The 24,942-nt window shown below is 36.8% G+C and overlaps 1 protein-coding gene across 7 annotated transcripts in view; it reads left to right on the top strand.

Annotated features, from left to right (window-relative positions):
* Window positions 1-24,942, top strand: part of RAPGEF6 (Rap guanine nucleotide exchange factor 6) — a 188,104-nt gene that overhangs the window by 94,966 nt on the left and 68,196 nt on the right. For all 7 annotated transcript variants that reach the window (XM_042934431.1, XM_042934443.1, XM_042934451.1 and 4 more), the window contains 7 exons: window positions 7,735-7,912; window positions 10,060-10,196; window positions 12,302-12,460; window positions 13,059-13,211; window positions 17,706-17,870; window positions 21,362-21,469; window positions 23,558-23,761. In XM_042934431.1, the coding sequence (XP_042790365.1) occupies window positions 7,735-7,912; window positions 10,060-10,196; window positions 12,302-12,460; window positions 13,059-13,211; window positions 17,706-17,870; window positions 21,362-21,469; window positions 23,558-23,761 (1,104 nt within the window). The remainder of the gene's footprint in view (window positions 1-7,734; window positions 7,913-10,059; window positions 10,197-12,301; window positions 12,461-13,058; window positions 13,212-17,705; window positions 17,871-21,361; window positions 21,470-23,557; window positions 23,762-24,942) is intronic.

The raw sequence follows: 24,942 nt of genomic DNA, 5'->3' as shown, positions 1-24,942 counted from the left end.
CCTCAGACAGTAGTCTCTGCCCCTTTGTAGTCATTCCCTTCTGATCCCCAGCCACTGGCAACCACCAGTCTGTTTTCTGCCTATACACATCTTCTAGGAGGTCACATGAATGGAGTCATAGTTTATTTTTTTTCGGAGATGTACAGTTTAAAAGATGATGCAATTAAACATACAAAGTAAACAGTAAGATAAAAGTAGGTTTTAATGAATTTAGGAAGAGTAAACAGACAAAAACAAAAAAACAATGAAATCTAGAACCAAAACAGGAATTCAGATATTGAAAGGAGAAAATTACAATACCAAAGTCAAATATGTAAAAAGTTAAGATAAAATCTTTTTAAGAGTGGCCAAAGAAGGTAAACATCCTCAAATTTGAGGACTTCCTTTAAGAGAATAGCCAGTGGATAGAAACAGTTTATGTTAAAAACAAAGATAAAAACAGAAGAAACCACTATGTTAAAATAAATATACTTAAATACATAATTACATATGTTGTATATATGTTATACATGCAATGTAAATCTGAATGAAAGAGGACCAAATGGTAATAATGTTTTCTATTAGTGGTAGGTTTGCGAGTAGTTTTTATTATGTTAGCTAGGTTTTTCTTACCTTTTTTCTCTGTGAACATTAGTATTTCTCTAACACATTTTATGAAGGATGTAAATAGAGTGTACAGTTTTTAAAAAGTTGAATAAAATTTTGAAAAAGATTAAAGTTAAATACTAGAGAATAAAAGGAATAAGTACAGAATATTAGATTGATAAAATGTTACCCCCAAATGCAGAATTTCTAGACCTACAATTAAAACACAGATAAGGTAAATAACAACCAATTTGTGTGTGTGTATCCAATCAGATCCTCAGACTAAAACAAAGGGAAGAAGAGTGCTTAGAGTTAAATTCAGTAGTGAACCTTAGTCTTTTCTTGACCTCAGTCCTTGTTTGGAGTACCATTCAAGCTGTGAATACACCGTTAAGTTACAGGCTATGTTGTCTGTGTATGTATACATTGGCCAGCAATAATTGAGGTAGTCTGGTTATCTAAATTTTGGCACTTGAAAGATTTTAAAAGTGAACACTTAACCTAGTCATGGCTTCTAACAGTATAAGCAAAGCATTGTGACGTAATGCAAGTTTTTTTTTTAATGTTTATTTATTTTTGAGAGTGAGAGAGAGACAGAGTATGAGAGGCGGAGGGGTAGAGAGAGAGGGAGACCCAGAATCTGAAGCAGGTTCCAGGCTCTGAGCTGTCAGCACAGAGCCCGAAGTGGGGCTTGAACTCAGGGAACTTGAGATCATGACCCGAGCTTAAGACCAACGAACAACTGACTGAGCCATCCAGGTGCCCCAGGTTTTTTTTTTTTTTTTTTTAATGCACGTATTTTTAATTTGGAGATTTGAGGAGAAGAGAGAAGAGAGACATTTGAACAGCACTTCTTAACAAGATCATTGTTAACACCATTTTATATGGCCACATATGTGGCTGTGCTCCTATGCATTTCCTTCTTAAGAGTTTTCATGTTTTCTGGTTTAAATATAACAGTCCTTGGCTCTCAAGGAAACTTTAAAATAAAGCATTTACCACAGTCTGGGGAAAATGCAAGTTACCATTTTGATACGAATATGTTTCTAATGAGATAAGCTTAAAATGTAGGTAAGCTTATACATTAAGATGTTAAATTGTTCTTGGAATAAATATTTTATGTATCTTCATAGAATACTCAAATAAGGAATGCTTCTTTCTAGATTTCCTTTTTCTATTTATTTCAGTCTGTTTATACCAGCAAGAGCTGGAATATTGTGAAATAAAGCACTTGTCTTTTCGTTAACTTCTTTTTTAGAAACCTCAGGCACACGTTCATCACCTATCTATCTTTCTTAGTTTTTCTGCAGGAAGTCAACATGGTCCTAAAAATCCCACTGCTTCAATTACTCTCTCTATGGTAGCATGAGTCCTTATTTCATGACTCTACTGCCAGTCTCTCCAGAACTGGGGCACCCCATTGCCACTGGGATGGTCATTGGACATTGACCTAGCTTTGCCATACCACGTGCTTTCTTTTGCTTTAATATTCCCGTTAAAAATGTGTGTCCTGGGGCGCCTGGGTGGCTCAGTCGGTTGAGCGGCCGACCTCGGCTCAGGTCATGATCTCGCGGTCTGTGGGTTTGAGCCCCGCGTCGGGCTCTGTGCTGACAGCTCAGAGCCTGGAGCCTGTTTCGGATTCTGTGTCTCCCTCTCTCTCACCCTCCCCCGTTCATGCTCTGTCTCTCTCTGTCTCAAAAATAAATAAACGTTAAAAAAAAATAAAAATGTGTGTCCTAGTCATAATCTCATTTATCTTTGACTACTCACATTTTATAAACTCCCATGTGAAATAAATTCTAAAAATAGTATGACTTTACTCCTCTATTTTATTTATTTAGTTTTTTTTTTAAGTTTATTTATTTTGAGAAAGAGAAAGCGAGAGTTAGGGAAGGGCAGAGAGAGAGAACCCCAGGAAGGCTGCACACTGTTATTGCAGAGCATGACACAAGGCTCAAACCCACGAACAATGAGATCATGACCTGAGCCGAAGTTAGATGCTTACCAACTGAGCCACCCAGGCGCCCCTACTTGTATATTCTAAAAGCTTCAGTGCTTCAGGGTGCCTGGGTGGCTCAGTCAGTTAAGCGTCCGACTTCAACTCAGGTCATGATCTCACGACTCAAGAGTTCAAGCCCTGCGTCAGGCTCTGTGCTGATAGCTCAGAACCTGAAACCTGGTTCCAATTCGTCTCTCCCTCTCTCTCTGCCCCTCTCCCACTCATGTTCTGTCTCTTTTGCTCAAAGATAAATAAACATTTAAAAAAATTTAAAAAACAATAAAAGCTTAAGTGTTTCACCATTATCTGATTTATACTCTTCATTTCATTTCAGATTTGTATTCACAGTCTTAGTCTTTGACTTCTAACCGCAGTCTGCAAGTCTGGCTTTATGTTCCACTATTCCCCACTTGAACATTCTAGATTCTGGTTCACAACAAATACATATGTTATTCCCTGAACATGTTTGTTTTTTCCTAGCCCTGTGTTTTGGTTATGCTCTTCTACCTGCCACTTCACCTAGATGACATTTTCACATGGTCTCTCAGATCTTGGAACCCCACAGCAGTTTTTCTGTGGGTCATGAGTGGAAAATTTGTGGAGGCAGAGTTTATTTCGTGTGTATTCCCTGATGAGTTAAGCACACTTTTGGCACTTAGGAAGTAATCTGGATTTTTTTTTTTTTTTTAGTTGAATTACACTTGAAAGTAGAAACCAATATTGTTTCCAGGGAAAATGCAGAGGATCACTACTGACTAAAGCTCGATTATCTAGGGCAAAGGAGTCTTTCCTTGACCTGCCTGACCTATTGTAGAGATTATGGAATGGGCTCTTCCAGACAGCGTTACTGTGAAGGATCAATTTCACAGGCTTCTTCCGCTAACCAGAGAGACAGGAAACAAGGACTGAGTGGTCCATGAAAAAGATAGAATGAAGTACTCACAATGAGAATGCAGCAAAGAGAAGCGCTGAAAATTTAAGGTTCTGGCTTAATATTGGCTCTGAAATTGAAAACGTGGTTTTTGTTAAGTCTGTATAACTTTTCGTTCCAACCTGTAGTTCCCCTCATTCTTTATCTAGATGCAAACAGGAAAAGGATATCCTCTGGTGGTTTATTTGGGGAAGGCAAAGTCATCAGAAAATCTCCTCAGACTGTTAGCCTCACCAAATTCTATTTACACATATACACAGAGACACATTTACACTGCAGGAACGGAAAAACAGAAGTTTAATGAACTTTTTTTTTTTTTTTAATGTTTATTTATTTTGAGAGAGAGTGCATACATGAGCAGGGGAGGGACAGAGAGAGTGCAAGGGAGTGAGAGATAATCCCAATCAGGCTCTACACTGTTAATACAGAGCCTGCTGCAGGGCTCTAACTCAGGAACCTTGAGATCATGACCTCAGCTGAAATCAAAAGTCAGAGGCTTACCCAGCTAAGCCACCCAGGCACCCCTAAACTTGTTCTCTTAGCTCTTTTACCAATATACTTTTTTCCCCACTACACATAACTTACTTGTCATTATCTTCTTGAGGTTCTGCTGTATTCCAGGTGCTAGGATAAAGTAGTTGAAAGGTCAGGGCTCTGATTTTCTGTGTACCCTGCCTTAACAAATTTGGCATATCTGTTGACCTACATTTTTTATAACAACTTTTGATAATGATTTTATTAGTCTCTTGGACTCTGGTAAATTTTCTTTATGGCTCTGTTCTTTGCTTCAGTTGGGGTAGTTTTTATTGACCCCCCCCCTTTTTTTAAATAAATGTTTATTTTTGAGAGAGCAAGAGTGCAAACAGGGGAGGGACAAAGAGAGAGGGAGACGAAGGATCCCAAAGCAGGTTCTGCCCAGACAGCAACAAGCCCAATGTAGGGCTTGAACTCGGGAACCGTGAGACCACAGCCTGAGCTGCTCAACCAACTGAGCCAACCAGGTGCCCTTTATTGCCTCTTTTCAAGTTTACTCTTCTTAGAATTTACATTTATTTAGATTTCCCATTTTCACCCTACTTACATTTGTATTTCCTTTTATATCTTAAAACTTACTTACAATGTTGGAAGTTGATGTCTCCTAATTCCATCTCTCTCATTCCTGGGTCTCTTTATATTGATTGATTTTTCTCTTGGTTATGTATTACATTCCCTCCTCCTTCTTCTCTCTTGTAAGTTTTTGTTATATGTTGGACATTTTGAGTAATACATATTTAAAATTCTCACCTAGTTATTAGAGAATTAAACTGTTTCCAAGGCCTGCATCCTCAGAAGTATCATGCAATGACTTCCACTCCTGATGGTCATTTTATCTAAAATGACCTAACTTAAAAAACCTAACTTCCCTTTGCTTAGTCAAAGAATTAGACCTTGGATTCTCCATAGCTTGTTTTATGTACTTATTTTTAAATTACACGATTCTTGGGGCGCCTGGATGGCTCAGTCGGTTAAGCGTCCAACTTCAGCTCAAGTCACGATCTCGCAGTCCGTGAGTTCGAGCCCCGCGTCGGGCTCTGGGCTGATGGCTCAGAGCCTGGAGTCTGCTTCCGATTCTGTGTCTCCCTCTCTCTCTGCCCCTCCCCCATTCATGCTCTGTCTCTCTCTGTCTCAAAAATAAATAAACGTTAAAAAAATAATAATTTAAAAAAAAATACAAGATTCTTTTGTAAGAAGAAGAAAATTCTTTTGTAAGATTCTAGCATGTTTTTGACTTCTCTTCCTTTTTTATTTTTAATTCTTACTTTGCCTCATCCTTCTGGTATACTTGTAACATTTTATCAGTTTAATCTCTGTTAAATGATATTATTCATTCTTTTTCTTTTTATTCTACTTTCGAAAAAGTACAGTTAAGACAATTGTAAATATAGGTTATATTCTTTACTTTGCACATATCCTTAAAAGCACCCTTCTCACAAACTGTACCCTTGACTTCCATTCTCCCTTAAGAATTTTCTTTTTAAGGGGCGCCTGGGTGGCTCAGTCATTTAAGCGTCAGTCTTTGGCTCAGGTCATGATCTCACAGTTTGTGAGTTTGAGCCATGCGTCAGGCTCTGTGCTGACAGCTCAGTGCCTGGAGCCTGCTTCAGATTCTGTGTGTCCCTCTCTCTCAACCCCTTCTGCACTCGTGCTCGCTGTCTCTCTTTCTCTCTTTCAAAAATGAACATTAAAAAAAATTTTTTTTAAGAATTTTCTTTTTAGGTATCTTCACTTTTTACACAGATGACAATAGACCTTGCCTCTTATCCACATACGTGAATTGAATCTTGCTTATTTTTGCTATGAGCTATGTTTTTATCAGGTATAATATAAAAGGTTAGGAGACTGTTGAAATAGTCCGGATCATAGGATGAAAACTTGAAATTATGATGAAGATAGTGGTTTAGGAACCCAAAGGTAGATTGTTCTTAAAATTTGATAAAATGGAAAAAGGCTATTCTGGGGTTGAGCTTCTATAGTCTGAAAAATTAAATAAACTTGTATGAAAAATACTGCTTTAGTATTTTTTCACACTAGTTTCTTGGATTAAAATCATTACATGTAAATAAATTAGGTTTTTGAAAGTCATGTTAGCATGTACACATTTTAAATCTTATTTTTTGAAATTAGAACTTGCTTGCAAGTTCTAATGGTTCCAAGGGTATTTTATTCAGAAATATCTCCCCTTAAACTCTAAAGTTCCGTAGCCAGAAAGCAGAGGCAGCTTTGGCCTCAGGGAACCTGGTTGCTTGCAGGTGTGTGCCCCTGCCTTGTCTATCTAGTTCTGTGGCTCCCTGCAGCTTGCTTGCCTTTGCTCCTCCTCCTCCGCCCCCAGCACTTTCAGTCACAGGTGCTCTTTGCTTCACTTGCTTTGCTCTTGCTATCTCTATCATGCATGTTCTATTTGTATTGGTTTGTTGCTCTGTATCTTTCCATGTCTGTCTCTTGTTCAGTGTTCTTCCTTCTCATTCCCTTGCCCCTTTCCGTGCCAATTGGTTCCATTCTCTCATCACAGAATGGCATTCCCATGTAGCTGTTATCACATTCTTCCCAAGCAGTAACCAGAGACAAAAGAATGCTCTGCCCTGTAGCTCCAGTTATAAAAATGAAGACAAGAGTTCTTTCTGCCTTAGCTTCCATAGTCAGGGGCAGAACATTGTTCTTCACTGGAATCTCTTGGTTAAATTAGAGAGGAACAGTAAGTCCCTAACAGAAGAAAGGGGCTCTTCTGAGCAGTCAAAACAGTAAATGTTTAGTATAGGTGATGACACTTAAATATTTGAATGAAGATGCCATACTCTTCACTCATACCTGTTGTATGCTTATTATTATGAAATTCCTGTATGTTCAACCCATTGTTTCTGTAACTGCTTCAATATTCATGCTTTTTCATTTTTAATATGAATCAAGTGAGTATAATGTTTAGGAGTATTAAATAATCATTTCAGGATAATTTTATTTTCTGTAAAACATTATCATTGTTTTCTCTGAATGACATTTAAAATTAGTTTTTTTAGAAATCTGCTAATTACTTCACAGATATCTGAGACATTATATTTACAAATATATTTCCAAAGTTGAGGTTGTAAATATAAGTGTACTTCAAACATTGGTTGGGATAATCTCAACTCATCTTTGCATACTGTTAGGTTCACCAAAAGGGTATTGGGACATTGTAAGTATGTGTTCAGTACTTCACAGTTGGTCTATTTTAGCACTTTTCAGTTTTACACTTCTGTTCTTAATTTACATGGTTGCCTATTTACTGAACTCTGAATCTTTGTGGTAAAAGAATATCTTATTTACAACGCCCAGCATAGACGAATAGATACTCATGAAATGATTGTTAGTAAACTCCTTCCTGCACTTCCTGGTTTAGGAAATGTTTTACTTTTAAAAAATACACGTGTTGGTTAGAAAATAGTGATGAATGCATTTAGTGGTGTTTACATCTCCTGACCATTTTATACTTGCTGGCTCAGATTTGAGCCCTGGATGTTATACTATGTAACAATCAGCCCATATTTTTGAAGAGTGAAACCTTTTACAAATAAGTATCATTTTGTTTTTGATAGAACACAGTATTGCCTGGTTCTTTATATTGTTAGGAGGGGTAGTTTTGATTAATTCAGGCTGTGACAAAATTTTTACAACATGAATAAGTGATCAAGATTTCTTTCTTTAGGCTACAGAAAGTGAGGTAGGAGATGTAGATTTAACACGTCTTCCAGAAGGACCTGTTGATTCTGAAGATGAGGAAGAGGAAGATGAAGAGATTGATCGAACAGATCCACTACAGGGGCGCGATCTTGTTCGAGAATGTCTTGAGAAAGAACCTGCAGACAAAACTGATGATGACATTGGTAAGAAATATATGTATTCACAATTAGAATTTTATATTTTAATTCATATGTAGTTAACCTCTTGTGGCGTAACAAATTACCTGGAGCTTAGTGGTTTAAAAGAACACACATTTATTTTCTCATAGTTTTTGTGGGTCAGGAATTCAGGAGCAGCCTAGCTGAGTGGTTCTGGCTCAGTGTCTCATGAAGTTGTAGTCAGAATATCAGCAGGGTTGCAGTTCTCTGAGGCTTCACTGGGCTGAGCTAGAGGATATACTTCCAAGGTGGCTACTCGCATGGCTTTTAGTACAAGACCTCAGTTCCCTGTCAGGTGGGCCTCTCCATAGAGAGGTCCACAACATGGCATTTGGCTTCCCCCAAAGCAGGTAATCAAGAGGAAGAGTAAGGCAGATGCCACATTGTGATTTGGCCTCAGGAGTGTCACAGAAAGCAATCCTAATACAATATGGGAGGGGACTGCACAAGATTGTGAATAACAAGAGGTTTAGAGCTGTCTTTGAGTCTAGCCTCCCCAACTGCAGAGTTTGTTTGGAGTTTCCAGCAGGAGAGTACAGCTTTTGGTATACCCTTATACCCTTGACTAAAGAACAGTCAGTTATCCCCTATCTGGGAAGTTGATCCTTCCACTGAGCACACTGCTTGCAGAGGGATGCCCATGGAGCAGTCAGGGAGGAAGGGGACACCTGCCTAGCCAGCCAGATCATCTGAATCAACTCTGGTGAGTATTGGGGTGATAGATTTCACAGCCATGTAGCCCTCACCTTGTGGCTGCTCCAGTTGATAAAAGCTTGACTGCATTAAAGTAATTTCCTCCTTCGTGTCCATGAGATATTTAAAATACAGTACATCAGTGTCTGATGTCTAGCTTGTTTTAAATTTCAAATGTTAGCAAAAGTCATGTTTTTACTTCTAGCTTGAAAAAAATGTTTATATGTAATTTGTAGATAAAAGTTTATGAATTTTCCCTTTTGTAATTTCTTACAGAACTAATTACTTTGGGAGATTAAATAATACTAAAAATGCTAATGTTACCTTTAAGAGCAAAGATTACTTAGTGTCATTATAGTGCAAACAGAGTGGTACGATGGATGGAAGCATGCTGGGCCCATCATCCAGAGGTCGATGGATTGAAACCATCCTCTCCTAGACTCACTTAGTGTGTCATTATATATTGTTATGATTCAACTAAGATTTTATCCTAGATTTCCCTTCTATAGCAGTCGTATTACTAATTCAAATCAGAAGATGCTGCTACTAAATAATCATAAATCTTTGTGAGTAAAGATCACTACATTTGAATATTCCTTGCCATTCTAATGACATTCTAATGACATAATGACATAGTTATTCTATGCCATTCTAATGACATAATGACATAGTTAATTAACTTGCAGTTTAGACTCATGTTATGAGCATTGTCTGGGCAGAAACTGAAAATGCATTTTTAATGATAAAGAATTGTATACTGTGCTATTTGCAAAGTTTTTTTAAAAATTGAAATATAATCAACTCCCAATTATCTGGGCAGATACCACTTTATAGTTATTTCTGTTTCATCACTTAGCTGACTGTGTGTTTGTTTCTCCCTTATATTTATGTTTATTATTCTCATATCTGTGCCAGAGAATGTTGGCTCATTAGCATTTGTTGGTTATAAAGAGAGTTATCTTGAAGTTGGTTTGACAGTTTGGAACTAGAATTCACATTTGTTATCCTTAATTACTTAATTGTTGACATTTATTAATAACATTTCTCTAATTCTGGCCTGATAAGAACTAGATCAAAGACTTTTTCACTGATGAGTTAGATTGAAGGACATCACTAACTTAACTGCCATGGAGTGACATCTCAGGCTAGGAAAATTACTGCATTTGAATCTGTGGTTTTCTGTGAGGTTGTGAATCCTGGTTATCTTCCAATTTGCCTATATTTTTGTGTGAGTTTGAATATATCTATTAAACAAATCATTGATTTTTTTTTTTTAGCCAGCATTCATCTGTACCTTGGTTCCTGTACATTGGCAGCATAAATTCTTAAGTTGATTAGAAAATTGAGTATTCACTTCTAGATTTTACTGAATTTGTAAAGTTTAGTCTTTGATGGTCTCTATACCAAAATTTCTGTGTTTTTTTTTTTTTTTTTAATAGAACAGTTACTGGAGTTTATGCACCAGCTCCCTGCTTTTGCAAACATGACCATGTCTGTAAGGAGAGAACTCTGCTCAGTAATGATTTTTGAAGTGGTAGAGCAGGCCGGAGCTGTTATTCTGGAAGATGGGCAAGAGGTAGGCTAGCAAATGTTACCTATTTTTTAGTGTGGGAGGTAATTTTTAGAATGATTTAATTTCCTTAGTCTTTTGTAAATCCTGAGTTTTGAAATGTATACAATTTTTTACATGAATATTGAGTTTGGCTTAGTTATGATTTGTGAAGATACAAGTTTTTACTTTTGATTTTGCTTTACTTTGTTTTAATTTTTACTTCCCAGCCATAGACTTACCTAGCATAGAATAGATGTTCAATAAAGAACATTTATTGAACCAAATTTGCTCTTCTCAAATTAAGTTGTAAGACATTAAGAAAAATTTTTAATCATTCTATTTGTATATCATTATTTAAAATATTTATTGAGTATTACTCTCTGTATCCATTTTCTATGTCATACTTCAAAAAAAAGGTGAGGAAAATGTATTGATACTTATGGCTCCTGGTGGGCTGCTATCAGGCGAGGCATTTATGTGGTAGCAGGTTGTTGTTAAGAAATGCTTGGCTGGCAACTTTGGGTGGGTGGAGGAAGGATGCAGAGCACTTGAAAGCTATTACTGCTGCTAGGAATCACTTCACTGTTTTTCTTATCAAACTGATAAAAATTAATGCTGACATGTCAACTGATGAAAATTGTCATATCCTGCTAATAGGAATATAAACAATATTTCTGGAAAATCATTTAGAAATTTTTAACACGGGCCTTGAAGAATTAACAGGTTCTATCCTATTTCACTCATTATGAGTGTCTTTGCTCAGTACATAAGGTAAAACTCAGAGTTATGCCAAAAGATGTTCATTGCAGCATATTTCTAATAGTAAAAATTAGAAATGACTAAACTATAATTCGATAATAAGCAATGCTTAAATAATTGTTATACTCACACAGGGTCTAATATTATGTAGGTGGTATTCAGGTTATTGTAAAACTTGATAGAAGCTCTTTGAAGGCAGAGGCTATGTCTCTAGCTTCATTTACGTGCTTTCTCCCCATATTCTAAACATCTGGCTCATAGGATATGCTCAAGAAAAAAACTGTCATGAATATACAATTAAATTTTCCTAAAACACAAGACAAGTATTTCAACAGTATAAAGTAATATAAACATAGAAAAACTAAACTGTTAGCAACAACTTTGTAAACAGTGGAGTTTTGAAGAACTCTTCTTTTCCACAAATTTTTGTATTCTCTTAATTTTTCACAGTTTGTCAGCAAAACTTTGGTGTATGCCTAGTTTGTGTTGGGTACTGTTCTAGATACAGGAAATGTTGTGGTGGAAAAATCTGACACAGTCCCTGTCCTCAAGTAATTTATGTTATCCATAAATTCCATAGTGAGTGAATTTTATATTTGAAATAACCGAAACACACTTAAAAAAATATTTCTTATTGCTACTGATTCTCCTTTAGAACTAATAATCCAGATTTCCCATAAATCACACTTAAAAGTTTAGGCTGGTAAGAGCCTAACTGAAGGAGAAAAGTGTTCTTTGATGACTACATATTGAGTTGTCTTCTAGGAGCATTATATGTTGCTGTATAAATGAAGGCAGTATTTTCTTAACATTAGGAGAAATTTTGAATGTTTTGTCATCTCTGCCTTAAAAATCAGAATTTCTGAATTAATTACCAGCTACTTTTTTTTTCTTTTGAGTGCTTGCTATGTGCCAGGCACTGTACTAAGCACTTGGTATGCATAAATTCATTTAATTAACAGAAAGGCCCTAATAGGTCTGTTGTTAAGCCCATTTTAGAAGTAGAGAAACTGGAATTCTGAGAGGTTAAATAACTTGCCCATAGTCACTCACCCAGTTAGTGGCATGGTCTGGATTTAGATTTCAAGATTTGTGGTTTTAACCATTACATAATTTTTCTCTGAGTGTTTGGTCAATTATGAAAGTCCCCTGATGTCTTTTGGTGACTAAAAGAAGAAAGACTAAAATGAGCTTTTATTAGTTTGTGTAGATGGGCATAGACTGTTTTCTGACAGAGTATAAAGTAATATGTAATCAGATCTCTATTTTTCTTTTTTAAATTATATAAATTCAATATGTTGATTATTTTTCAAAGTTAACTGTAACTATATTTTTAAAAAGATTCTTAAAACCTGTCTTTTTCTTTGTAGCTTGACTCATGGTATGTTATTTTAAACGGCACTGTAGAAATCACTCATCCAGATGGAAAAGTTGAAAATCTCTTTATGGGAAATAGTTTTGGAATTACTCCCACTCTGGATAAGCAGTATATGCATGGAGTTGTTAGGACTAAAGTAGATGATTGTCAGGTAAGGTTATCTGTTGAGTCTTGTAACTCTTGTTTGTTGATTTAAAGTGGCTGAGCCTGTTTTTTCTTCCTCAAAATAAAATAGGTTGACTTGAGAATTGAGAGTTGTCAAAAGCTCACAGTTAATAAAGGAAACTAGATTTTGTGTGTGACTCAAATATTTGTGGATTTGAACAAAGCATAAATTTTTAGAAGAGAACATTCGAAATTTTGGTTTGTTAAATTTATATCTGACATTAGCCAGCTTATTCCTTTTTCTGTTCTTCTCTTTTTTTTTTTTTTTTTTAAATAAAGGAAAGAAATAGGAACTTCTGAGTTGTTTGTTTCTAACTTACTACTGCTTCATGTTTTCTTTGCCTAGTGTCAGTTTTGAGAGTAGATGTTCACTTCTTCTTTGAGAGCACAATTCAGATGGATTTGACTTCTTTGGTCTCGTTGCATATGAATTATTTCACCTTGATTTTTATTAAGAGTTAAAGGGACTGAATAAAAAAGAACTGATGCCACTCGATTTCTTACCTTTGTGCTCTACCTTGGTGCATAGTGATATATTTATGTACTACAGTTTCATTAACTGTCCCCATGTTATTCTCGGACAGTTTGTCTGCATAGCCCAGCAGGATTATTGGAGAATTTTAAATCATGTGGAGAAAAACACCCATAAAGTTGAGGAAGAGGGAGAAATTGTTATGGTGCATGAACACCGTGAACTAGATCGGAGCGGAACCAGGAAAGGACACATTGTAATCAAGGTGGGTGTTATTATTTATTATATTAGTCGCTGACAGAAGCTTTCATTTTGCTTAAAAGGCTTTGAACCACTTTTTCAGTAGTGCAAGATGATTAACACTAGAATCTAATTTAAGCAAATGTGTTGGTTCTTTTGTTTCTCCATTGGTTTTTACACATTTTAATGAAGAATGGCATTGCCATTTAATATCAGTGTGGATAGGATATTATTTTAGAATATACCAGTCATAGTTTTTCAAATTTATTTTATGATCAATTGATAAGGGGAGTTAATTTCACCAAAGACAGCAATAATTAGAAACAAAACAGAAAATGAAAGTAGTAGATGAAAATGCAGAGTGCTTACTGGTTATTTATGGCTTTAAAATAGACATTATCTTCTCTGACACTCATTTTTCTTATCTGAAAACAGGAATGTTATGGCAGGGTTTTATTGGGGCTAAATGAGGTAAAAGCCTTAGTACATTGTAGAGTCTGAATGTTGATCCCCATATTGTTTTCTCTAGTTCCCTTTCTCCCCTACCCTTTGCCCATTTGCCCCTTGCCTCCCTTCCCCCCCATCCTCTTCACTACCCTGTCTCTTTTAAGACCTCCACATGTAAAATAGAGAAATTGTAGTTGAAAGAGGAAATAAAAACGTATTATTTTGCAACGTAGTCCTGGTTGCAAAATTAGTAAATGTGTTATTATTCATTACAAATGCTTGAGCTTATTATTTAATATTGTGAAGGACTGATGTCAGGTGCATTTTTCCCCAGGAGTCAGGCTATTCTAGAATGTGTTTTCATTTTCTAAACTGATAAATCTAAGCTTTCTATTGTAGAAAAGATGAACATATGGGTGGATTGCCATAGGCTATCTTTTTATGGGGGCTCATGTTTTTTAATTCTTTATTTTTAAATAATTACAAACTTAGAGAACAGTTGCAAAGACAGTATAGAGAGCTCCTTCCCTCAGATTCCCCACCTATTAGCATTTATTTCACTGCATTTTCTCCATTTTCACCAGTCTTTCTCTGAACCATTTGAGAGCAGTCTGCATATGTGATGCCTCGTCCCTCTGAATATTCTCTTGTATATTTCCTAAAAGCAAGAATACTCTCCTACATAAACACCATAGAACCTTCAAGTTGAGAAATGAAAATTAATAAAGTACAACCATTCAGCCTACAGACCCTGTTTAGATTTTCACCAACTATCCCAACAGTGGCTCTCTTTCCTTCCTCATCCAGGATCTTATCCCGGAACAAAGTTGCATTTAGTTGTCATGTCACTTCTTTCCACTCCAGGAACAGTCTTTCTCTGTTCATATTCTCAGCAGTTTTAAAGAATACAGACCTTTTATTCCTTAGGGTCACCCTCAGTGTGGATCTTTCCAGTGTTTCCTCATGCCCAGACTCAAGTTGTAATTTTCTGGCAGGAATCCCACAGAAATGATGTATTCTTCTCTGTGCACCATGTCAGGGAGCATGTAATGTCAACCTGTCCCACCATTGGTGAAGTTTACATTAATCACCTGGTCATATTGATGTCTGTCTGCGAAGTTTCCTAACTATAAAGTCACCACTGTGTTCTTTGTAATTGATAAGTGTTTAGATGGGAGATGTTCTGGAATAATGTCAGTATGTCCTGCAAACCTCTATTTACCGGTCTTGCATTGACTCATGCCTAAAGTGGTGTTCTTTTGGGGCTCTGGGTGGTTCAGTCTGTTAAGCGTCCAACTTTGGCTCAGGTCATGATCTCACAGCTTATGAGTTTGAGCCCAGCGTTGGGCTCTGTGCTCACAGCTCAGAGCCTGGAGCCTGCTTTGGATTCTGTGTCTTCCTCTGTCTCTCTCCCCCTTCCCAGCTCTTGCTCTGACTGTCTCTCAAAAATAAATAAATATTAAGCACATAAATAAACATGTTATAAAATTTTTTTTAATAAAATGGTGATCTGCTATTTCCTTTTTTTCCTACATTTATTGTCATTTTTTCTGTCAGAATGAACCTTCTCCTCTTCCCCATTAATTCATTTCTACTGCTGTGGATTTGTGTGTTGTACTGTTACCATCATTGTTGACCCATTGGTCAGGTTGTCCCAGATTTGGTGGGAACTTCATAAGGCTGACTCTGTATTTATTCTTTTGATATGTCCCCATTGGTTTTTAACAGCTTTTTTATTCTCTTCAAAACAAGATGCTCCAGTGTCATATTGTGCTTTTCCTTTTCCAGCTTTGGAATCAGCCATTTCTCTGGAGAGCTCTAGATCCTACTAGTCGAGAATAACATTTTTTAAAAGTTTATTTATTTTGAGAGAGGGAGTGCAAGCAGGGGAGCAGCAGAGGGAGAGAGAGAATCCCAAGCAGCAAGTTTCATGCTGTCAGTGTAGAGCCCGACACAGGGCTCGATCCCACGAACTGCGAGATCATGACATGAGCTGAGATCAAGAGTCAGATACTTAACTGATTGAGCCACCCAGGTGCCCCGAGATTAGCTTTTAAAAGCCACCATGTCTCGAGTGCCTGTCTGGCTCAGTCAGTTGAAGCATGTGGCTCTGGGTTGTGAGTTCGAGCCTGCATTGGGTGTAGAGATTACTTAAAAATCTTTTTTTTTTTTTTTTTTTTAAATCCAAGATACGGGCGCCTACTCTGTTCATTGCTACTTAGGTGTCATTGTTTCTAGAGCCTCTGATCAGACAGAGCTAGGAAATATATGTATGTATTTACTATATTGCATTCACATCTGTAACATTGTATGTGTCTCTATCTATTTGTAACAATCATAAGTTCATAACAGTAATCCCAGTTCTGATACCACAGTTTTGCTTATCCTTTCCCTTCTTATGTTTGTAAATACCTTCTCTGGTCAGTGGCTCTTGTACGTTTTTTGTATTTACTTATTTATCATAACGAGCCTCTGTCCTGCCGGTGTAACCATGGCAGTCATCTCCTTGGCCTGCCAACTCTGCTCACCATGTCTCCCAGAATCCCACCTTGTTGAATACTAGTGAGCACTTCGGTGATGTCACTTTGTATGCCTATGGGGGCTTACCTTTAAAAAACAGTTCTTGATATGCATCTTAGTCTCTGCAGGCATCCTGCCCCAGTGTTTAGCCAGTCAGAATAATGGCCTTTCTTTAACATGTTCGTCAGTTCCTCCAGATTTAAAGGCTTCAAATCGAGGGGTGCCTGGGTGGCTCAGTCGGTTAAGTGTCTGATTCTTGATTTTGGCTCAGGTCATGATCTCATGCTTCATGAGATCCAGCCCTGTGGCAGACTCTGCACTGACAGCATGGATCCAGCTTGGGATTCTCTCTCTGCCTGTCTCTTTCTCTGCCCCTTCCCCTCTTGAGTGCACGCGCATGCGCTGTCTTTCAAAATAAAGAAATAAACTTTAAGAAAAAATAAAGACTTTAAGAGTGGCCTGCGAATGATAAACCCAACTTGGTACTCTTTGACTTAGAGTGTTGTGAAGGGTAGAAGAATAGGAATGACCTGTGGTTGCCTTGTCCCTTAAATAGGTTATATGAAGATGCTTAGTTTGACTTTGTTCTAGAGAAGTGATTTGCATACTTTTTTTTTTCAATAAACTCTTAGATAACATTGTTAGTATGAATGTATGTTTACCATACAGTTATTCTGACCGATGACATTGTTTGGATGAATGCAACAAATTGAAATTGGGGATTATGGACAATATTTTCTATATTTGGTTTAACATCTATTTTTATATTTGTTCTCTGTATACAGTTAGGAAAAGGCTGCAAAGGTAATAAATTTTAACATTGATTCAGAAGCTCAAAGCAGAGCAGCAGATGAATGTTTACATTCCTTTTTATAAACTTGGAGACAGGCAAGTGGTTAAAACTCTGAATTAATGTAAAAACTATATATAGAACTTGTGTTTCCTCTCAAGATGGTGAACTAGCATGGAGAAACCATTGAAGAAGAAACTTCTTTTCTAGGAAGTTAAAACAGTGAAACACATGGTCTTGAATTAGTGTATTGTTTCTATATCCTGGGCAGAAGAGATTTAAGGATAATTAAATTTGGAGGAAAGCTTTTTTTTTTCTTTTTTTTCTTACTTAATTCAAGTTTAACTTGTACTACTTCTCTCTGGTGCCTTAAGACAGTCATCTTCCCATTTCTACCAGTTGTAGAAAAATGACATTATTGTCATTTTTTTACCCCAGGCCACATCAGGGGTAAATCACTGAAATTCAAAAGCCCTCCTATGGTAAAATGCCAGGAAAAACAGCTACAACTGAGTAAATGCTTTTGGATATTTTCATTCCTCTGCCTTTTCTGTCTTCCAGCCTCTGGGTGCTGGTGGATTACAACCTATAAAGACTACCGTCTCCCAGTATTAAGTGTTTTAAGGGTAAAACTCTACTTTGAGAACTTGTGTAATAGAGTGACTACCAAGGGAAGTCACTCTACAAAGGGAACTCAGTAGAGTTCTTTGTTTCCTGAGCTATTGATTTATTTAATAATCTTTTGTATCCTTGGATTTTTAGGCAACACCTGAACGTCTCATCATGCATTTAATAGAAGAGCATTCCATCGTGGACCCAACTTATATAGAAGATTTCCTACTAACTTACAGAACATTTCTTCAAAGTCCTTTGGATGTTGGGATCAAACTGTTGGAATGGTTTAAAATTGACAGCTTAAGGGATAAGGTTGGTTTTATAAATATGAAAGTGATTTTAACCTTTAAATTCTATTTATAAAATCTTTTGCAATTGATAAATACTTATTTTGATAACAGGATTCACTTAATCTAAACAACATTTCTCTACTTAGTTTTGTGACAAAACAGCATGTTAAAAGTGGAAATGAGCCTTAAAAGTTAAAAATTGAAATAGGCTGTGATAAAGCTATAAACTCAAAAAACATGATAGCTGCATGAGTGTTTTGAACTCTATCAAAATGTTTGTTCATGAAGATCAGTAAAACACTTAAAAGGTGATTAATAGTTAGAAAGACTATTCAGCAAGTAAATTATTTTCAAGTGACTTTAGATTGATTGTAAGCCCCAAATAGCAATATGTTGATTTGGGGGGTTTACACTTTTATCATTTTAAAATAATCTGTTTGTCCTTAATATATCCCTGCAGTGACTTATTTTAAATCTACCTTTGAGTATTTTTTTCTTTTCATTAAACATTGTTTGCTGTTGTAGATAATCTTAGCTTATTTCATGGAGTGTTTGTACATTTAATGGGAAGACTTGGAATACCTCAGCAAATTGGTAGGAAGTTAGTTATTTTAAGAAAAATAAAAGAAGGGCCATAATTGCTTGGTGTATCTTTCTGAGTTATATTTTAAATGAAACAATTAGATGTGGCTAGACTGTAGAGTTCTCTTGTTTAGGAAACTAAGGTGTTCAGAACTACAGGCTTGCCCCCCCATCCCCACCCCCCCAGTGCCCTTTGGAGTTATGTGTAGGTACTTCAGTTGCTGAAGAAATAAAGGCATGCTAAATAAAGAATGAGCAAAAATATAAATGAGGGACAACTAGATATTTACATGCAAAAGAATGAAATTGGACCTTTACCTTATATTATATACAGAATTAACTCAAAGTAGATTAGTGACCTAAATATGAGAGCTTACACTATAAAACTCTTAAGAGATTTAAAATCATTGACTGTATTAAACTTTTTTGTATCCTTATGTATTGTTTAAATCTTTTGCAGTGATCATGTGCTATTTTTACAAAAATAAAACTTTTTTTCATTTAAAACTTAAAAGAAAAATCATGACCTTGGATTTGGCAGTCGTTTCTTAGATATGATATTCAGAGCATAAACAATAAAAAAAAACATAGATTGAACTTCATCAAAATTAAAACAGTAAATTAAAAGGAAACACATGGAATGGGAGAATATATTTGCAAATCTTCTATCTGATAAGGGTCTAGTATCCAGAATGTGTAAAGTACCCTTATAGTCCAACAACAAAGATACAACACAACTTAGAAACAGACAAAGGGCTTTGGGGAGCCTGGGTGACTCAGTCGGTTAAGTGTCCGAGTTCCACTCAGGTCATGATCTCACGGTTCATAAGTTCGAGTCCTGCATCAGGCTCTGTGCTGACATCTCAGATCCTGAAACCTGCTTCAGATTCTGTGTCTCATTCTCTCTCTGCTCCTCCCCCTGCTTGTGCTGTGTCTCTCAAAAACAAATAAATGTTTAAAAAAAAAAAAAAAAAGAATCTTTCAAAAGAAAAAAGAAATAAAGGGCTTGAATAGAGATTTTTCCAAAGCAGATACTTAAATAGCTAGCAAACACATGAAAAAGATATTTAAGGAGCACCTAGCTGGCTCAGATGGTGGAGCATGCAACTCTTGATCTCGGTTCAGGAGTTCCATCCCCACGTTAGGGGTAGAGATTAAATAAAAAACTAGAATCTTAAAAAAACGTTTAACATCATTCGTTATAAGGAAATGCAAATTAAAACCACAGACAGAGGGGCACCTGGGTGGCTCATTCTGTTAGGCGTCCGACTCACTTTCGGCTCAGGCCATGATCTCTCATTTCATGAGTTTGAGCCCTGTGTGTTGGGATCTGTGCTGACATTGCGGAGCCTTCTGGGGGTTCTGTGTTTCCTCTCTCTGCCCTCCTCCACGTGCGCGCTCTCTCTCTCTCTCTCTCTCTCTCTCCCTCTCCCAAAAATAAACGTAAAAAAAAAGCTTTAAAAAACCACAGTGAGATCCTGCTTCACACCCCCTAGGATGGCTTTTCAAAAAGGAAAGGAAATAACAAGCATTGCCAAGGATGTGACTGGAGAAAATGAAATTCTCAGACATTGTTGATAGTAATGTAAAATGTTATAGCTACTCTGGAAAACAGTTTGGCATTTCTTCAAAGAGTAAAACAGAATTAGCATATAACCTGGCATTTACTCTTAGTATTTTTTCAGAACTGAAAGTAGGTATGCAAACAAAAATTTATATACCGACATTCATAGCACTATTGACTATAGCCAAAAGGGGAAAACAACCCGAATGTCTATTAACTGATGGATGGATAAACAAAGTGTGGTATAGCCATAATGAAGTATTAATTCAGCCATAAAAAGGAATGTAGTACATGCCACAACATGGATCAATCTTGAAAACGTAATGCTAAGTGAAAGAAGCCAGACACAAAAGGTCACAGTTTGTATGAAATATTCCACATAGAAGAGAGGGCAGCATGTGAGGTGACTGACTCCTTAATGGGTGATAAAAATGTTCTGGAACTAGGTAATGGTGATAGTTGCACACCTATAACTACGAAATGCCACTGAATTATATACCTTACAGTGGTTTAAATGGTGGCTTTTGTGTGTATCCTACCGGAGTTTAAAAAATAGATGACTTAGGGGCGCCTGGGTGGCGCAGTCGGTTAAGCGTCCGACTTCAGCCAGGTCACGATCTCACGGTCTGTGAGTTCGAGCCCCGCGTCGGGCTCTGGGCTGATGGCTCGGAGCCTGGAGCCTGTTTCCGATTCTGTGTCTCCCTCTCTCTCTGCCCCTCCCCCGTTCATGCTCTGTCTCTCTCTGTCCCAAAAATAAATAAAAAACGTTGAAAAAAAAAAAAAAATTAAAAAAAAAAAAAGAGTACCCCCTAAAAAAAAAAAAAAAAAAAAAAAAAAAAAAATAGATGACTTAAATTATTTCCATTGTTAGGTACATTATTCGGTTCAACTTCATTAATTTTTCTGTTAATCTGTGGTACAAAGTAATCAAACCACTTTACAATTTTGGAGACTCACAGTATTTCTAACAAAGTAGGTTTCAGATGTGGTTTGTTAATAATTTTGATTAAACATGTTCTTGACTATGTAAAGGCTCTTGATATGATTGCCTGCCCTTTAGAAGCTTGTATTTTAGGATACTGTCTGAGGTATACATCCTATGTACTTCTTATAGCTTAGTAAACAGGCTTGTGTTTTCTCACTGTGGGTCCAGTCTTGGCTCTCTATGTTGCTTGTGCACCCAAGGAAGCAAAAACTCAGACCAAACCATGCCTGCATATTAGAATGAACCCTTTGTGTGCAGGATAGGGGGCGAAGGGGTTAGCCATATAGCTCAGTTCCCCCTCAGTTTTGGACATGCTTTTGTAATATACTTCTACAGAAAGAATGCCTCTCATAACTATACTGTCTCCTTCATGTTTCTACAGGTAACACGGATTGTGTTATTATGGGTAAATAATCACTTTAATGATTTTGAAGGTGATCCTGCTATGACTCGATTTCTGGAGGAATTTGAAAAAAATCTGGAAGATACAGTAAGACTCCAAAGAATTTATTTTCTTCAGGATTTAGGGATTTCCCTGATCCTCAAATAACAGTACCTCAGAACACTTCCATTCTCTCCTGTGTCTTGAATGTCTGCTCTAAGTACTTCGAAATTTAGATTCTGCTCATTCTCTGCCATTAACCCAAACAGAAATTAGGCTTCTTCCTGACTCTTCTATGTTCGTTTTAAGGCTGATGATGTTGCTGTCTCCAGCCAGTCAGCCAGTCTTATGATCTCTAGTGTATATGTGGGCTACTTCTTTCTCTGCCTTGAATTCCCTGGCCAAGATGTCCATTCATTTGCTATAGTCACCTGCGTCACTAATTTTAGCATACGCCTATTTCCTATAGCCCCTCTCAGTCATTTCTTTTTCACTCCGCGTTGAGGGGCTCATTTTATTATGCCTAATCTTTTATAATGGCTAATTTTAGTTCTAGTATTTCTTTGTTCTAGTGATTTTGTATGGCCAGAGATTGTTTTTAGGCCACAAATAAGATGAATATTTCTCTCTTTGTAAATAAGCTAATGTACTTCCTACCAAAGTAATTCCTTGTCTATGTATTCAGGTACCTCACCTACATCTTCAATATTTTTTCTGGGTACCCTTGATTTTAGCCAACAGGATTATTTTATATTCTTCACTAATTCTCTCAACCTTAAAGTCTTTGCTTCTCCTCTTGCTATTTGAACTCTGTGCAACCTTTAAGGCCTGCTTTATATATCAGATCTACATTAGACTTTATGAGTTTCCCTTCTGCATGTGATTTCACTTGTTCTAAATATATAACACCTAAGATAATCCCCTCAAGGTCCTGTTAACTTTGACAGTGGCTATTTATAATTAATTTACTCTGTGTCAAATATAAAACTATGAACTGGAACTGAATTGTCTGCTCCAGGCACCTTGAGATTTTAGGAAGTAAATTAATAATGCAGCTCAGGAGTTAGATTGCCTGAAATAGCATTCAAACTATACCACATGTTAGATATGTGAACTTGGACAAGTTGCTTAACCTTTTTATGCCTCAGTTGTTTTATGTATAGTAGTCCGTAGTTTCTGTTATGAGGATTATAATGAGCTATAATGAAGGTAACCATCTGAAAGGAAAACCTGTCACATAGCAAGTGCCCAAGAACCATTGATTTTACTCAAGAGTATAAGTGGATGGAGTTGAACAAAGGGACAGAGCAGCAGATTTTCGTCTGTTCCCATATCTTTTAGTTCTGTAGCTTTCCCAGCAACACTCCAGCTCTGTGAAGAATGGGAAGAATGAACAGAGGCTGGGGAACTTAAGAGGCCATAGGAGCTCACCACCATCATATGGGTTTTCCAGTGCTCACTGTGTAGATAATTCGTGGGCTGATGGAAAACAGAAATTGCCTTACAGTTGTGGGATTTCTTTTTTGGTAATCATTCAGTCATGAGATATTTATTAAATTCTACATTGTACTCCAAAGTGTTGCATAGGATAAGAACAGGTGTAAGGTTAGGTCCCTGCCTTGAAAAAACTTTAGCTGCTTTTTATGGACATAAGATATACACATACTATGCTATTGGAGAATAGTTGAATATTAAATTGGTGTTAAAACCTGAAAGTTAGAATATTATCAGGCATAAAAAAGACCTAAAATAATACAGGACTAATGTACCTCGAAGAGGCAGAGACTTGAATGTGTCTTTGACTGTTAGATATTATTCAGAAGGGTGATTCAGGTCCTGCAAGATTCTGGATTGATATAACAGCCAGGAGATAAGCAAGATAGCACTAGAATATGTATTAGGAAAGTTCATGCCATGAGAAGTAATTTTTTTGTCTTCCCTTTCTAAGTGGGACGTCATTTTGAAATCTCTTCTGACCTGTGACTATCTAGACGTTTTAAAAAATAACTATTGAGAAATCTTGAGAGTGCTCTCCGGCGGAAGCTTTCCCTCCTTCAGTTTTATTTACCCTGACTCGTATGTGTTTTACTCTGTATTTAAATGTAACTCTAACTCTGATGATTTTAGGTGATTTTTAAAAGCCTATAGGAATAAATCCATACATTTATATACATTCTACCCTTTTTTGCTTTTTAGAAAATGAATGGTCATCTCCGGTTATTGAATATTGCCTGTGCTGCAAAGGCCAAGTGGAGGCAGGTTGTGCTGCAAAAGGCTTCCCGGGAGTCCCCTCTGCATTTCAGCCTTAATGGGGGAAGTGAGAAGGGATTTGGTATTTTTGTTGAAGGAGTAGAACCCAGTAGCAAAGCTGCTGATGCGGGACTGAAACGTGGTGATCAGGTAAATAAATACACAACCACTTGAATTAAAAGCCTTCTTATAACTAAAATGTCTGCTACTTTTTTTCTCATGTGATATTTCTTCAAGTAAGCATGACCAATGTAAGGAAATTTAATTAACATTAAAAGGTAAGTGGCCAAAGATTGCCATAAATAATGGTTTAGCTTAAGTAGTGGTCCTATGGTAACAGAACTACATCCATAAGTAGAGGAAGCCGGGCAAGGGACTACGAAAATGAAGGAGACCCCGGGAGGAAGTTGGAGGGGATTTATTCTCTCTGTATACGCATTAGATAACTGTAGAGCAGTGTATTCCAAAATGTGATTCCTGACAACCTTGTTACTAAAAAATGCAATTCCTAAGCCTATCTCAGTTCTACTAATTGTACTAGTGACAGTCTGCCATGATGAGGTCCAGGAATCTGTATTTTTAACAGAGCTCACTCTCTCTAGGTGATTCACATGCATACCAAAGAGTCATTTTTCAAATTTAGCTAAATCACTTGGGAAGGTTATGTTTCCCCATTTTAAAGTTTTGTTTGTTCATTTATTCATTTAGAGTGTGGCTTTATTTGACTTTTAACTAAACTATACTAGCGCTTTTCTTTTTAAATTATGAATGCATTCACACTGTAAAAACTTCCACACTGCAGAGCAGTGCTTCTCAACTGGGAGTGATTTTCTCCCCCCAGGAGACATTTGGTGTGTCTAGAGATAATTTTGATTCTCATGATCCAGAAGTTACTCTTAGCATGAAGTGGTTAGAGGCCAGGCATGCTGCTAAGCAGCCTCCAGCACCCCACAGCAGGACACCCGCACAACAGAGACTTACCCGGCCCAAATACCAAGAGTGCAAGGGTTAAGAAGCTGGTTTAAAATTTTAATGAGCCCCTTCTTCCACTAAGGGAACTTTTTAAAAACAGATTTCTGGGCCTAACCCCACACCATTCATTAACAATTTCTAGTAGCTAGAATTCCAGAATCAGTGTATTTAATGTTCTAGTATTTTATTTTAAACTCATTTGAGCATCTCATTCTTCACAAGGAAGGAAAAAAACAATGAAATCAGATTATTTCATTTTTGAGAGAAAATTTATCTACTTTTTACCTCTTCCTTCAAGTCTTCTCAGTTATTGTTAAAATGATCTGAAATGTTAGATCTAGATTATTAAGTCATTTTTA

This window comes from Panthera leo, chromosome A1 (assembly GCF_018350215.1).
Source record: "Panthera leo isolate Ple1 chromosome A1, P.leo_Ple1_pat1.1, whole genome shotgun sequence".
Lineage (NCBI taxonomy): Eukaryota > Metazoa > Chordata > Mammalia > Carnivora > Felidae > Panthera > Panthera leo.
The sequence above is the reverse complement of the archived record's forward strand: the minus strand, read 5'-3'. Positions and strand labels throughout refer to the sequence as shown.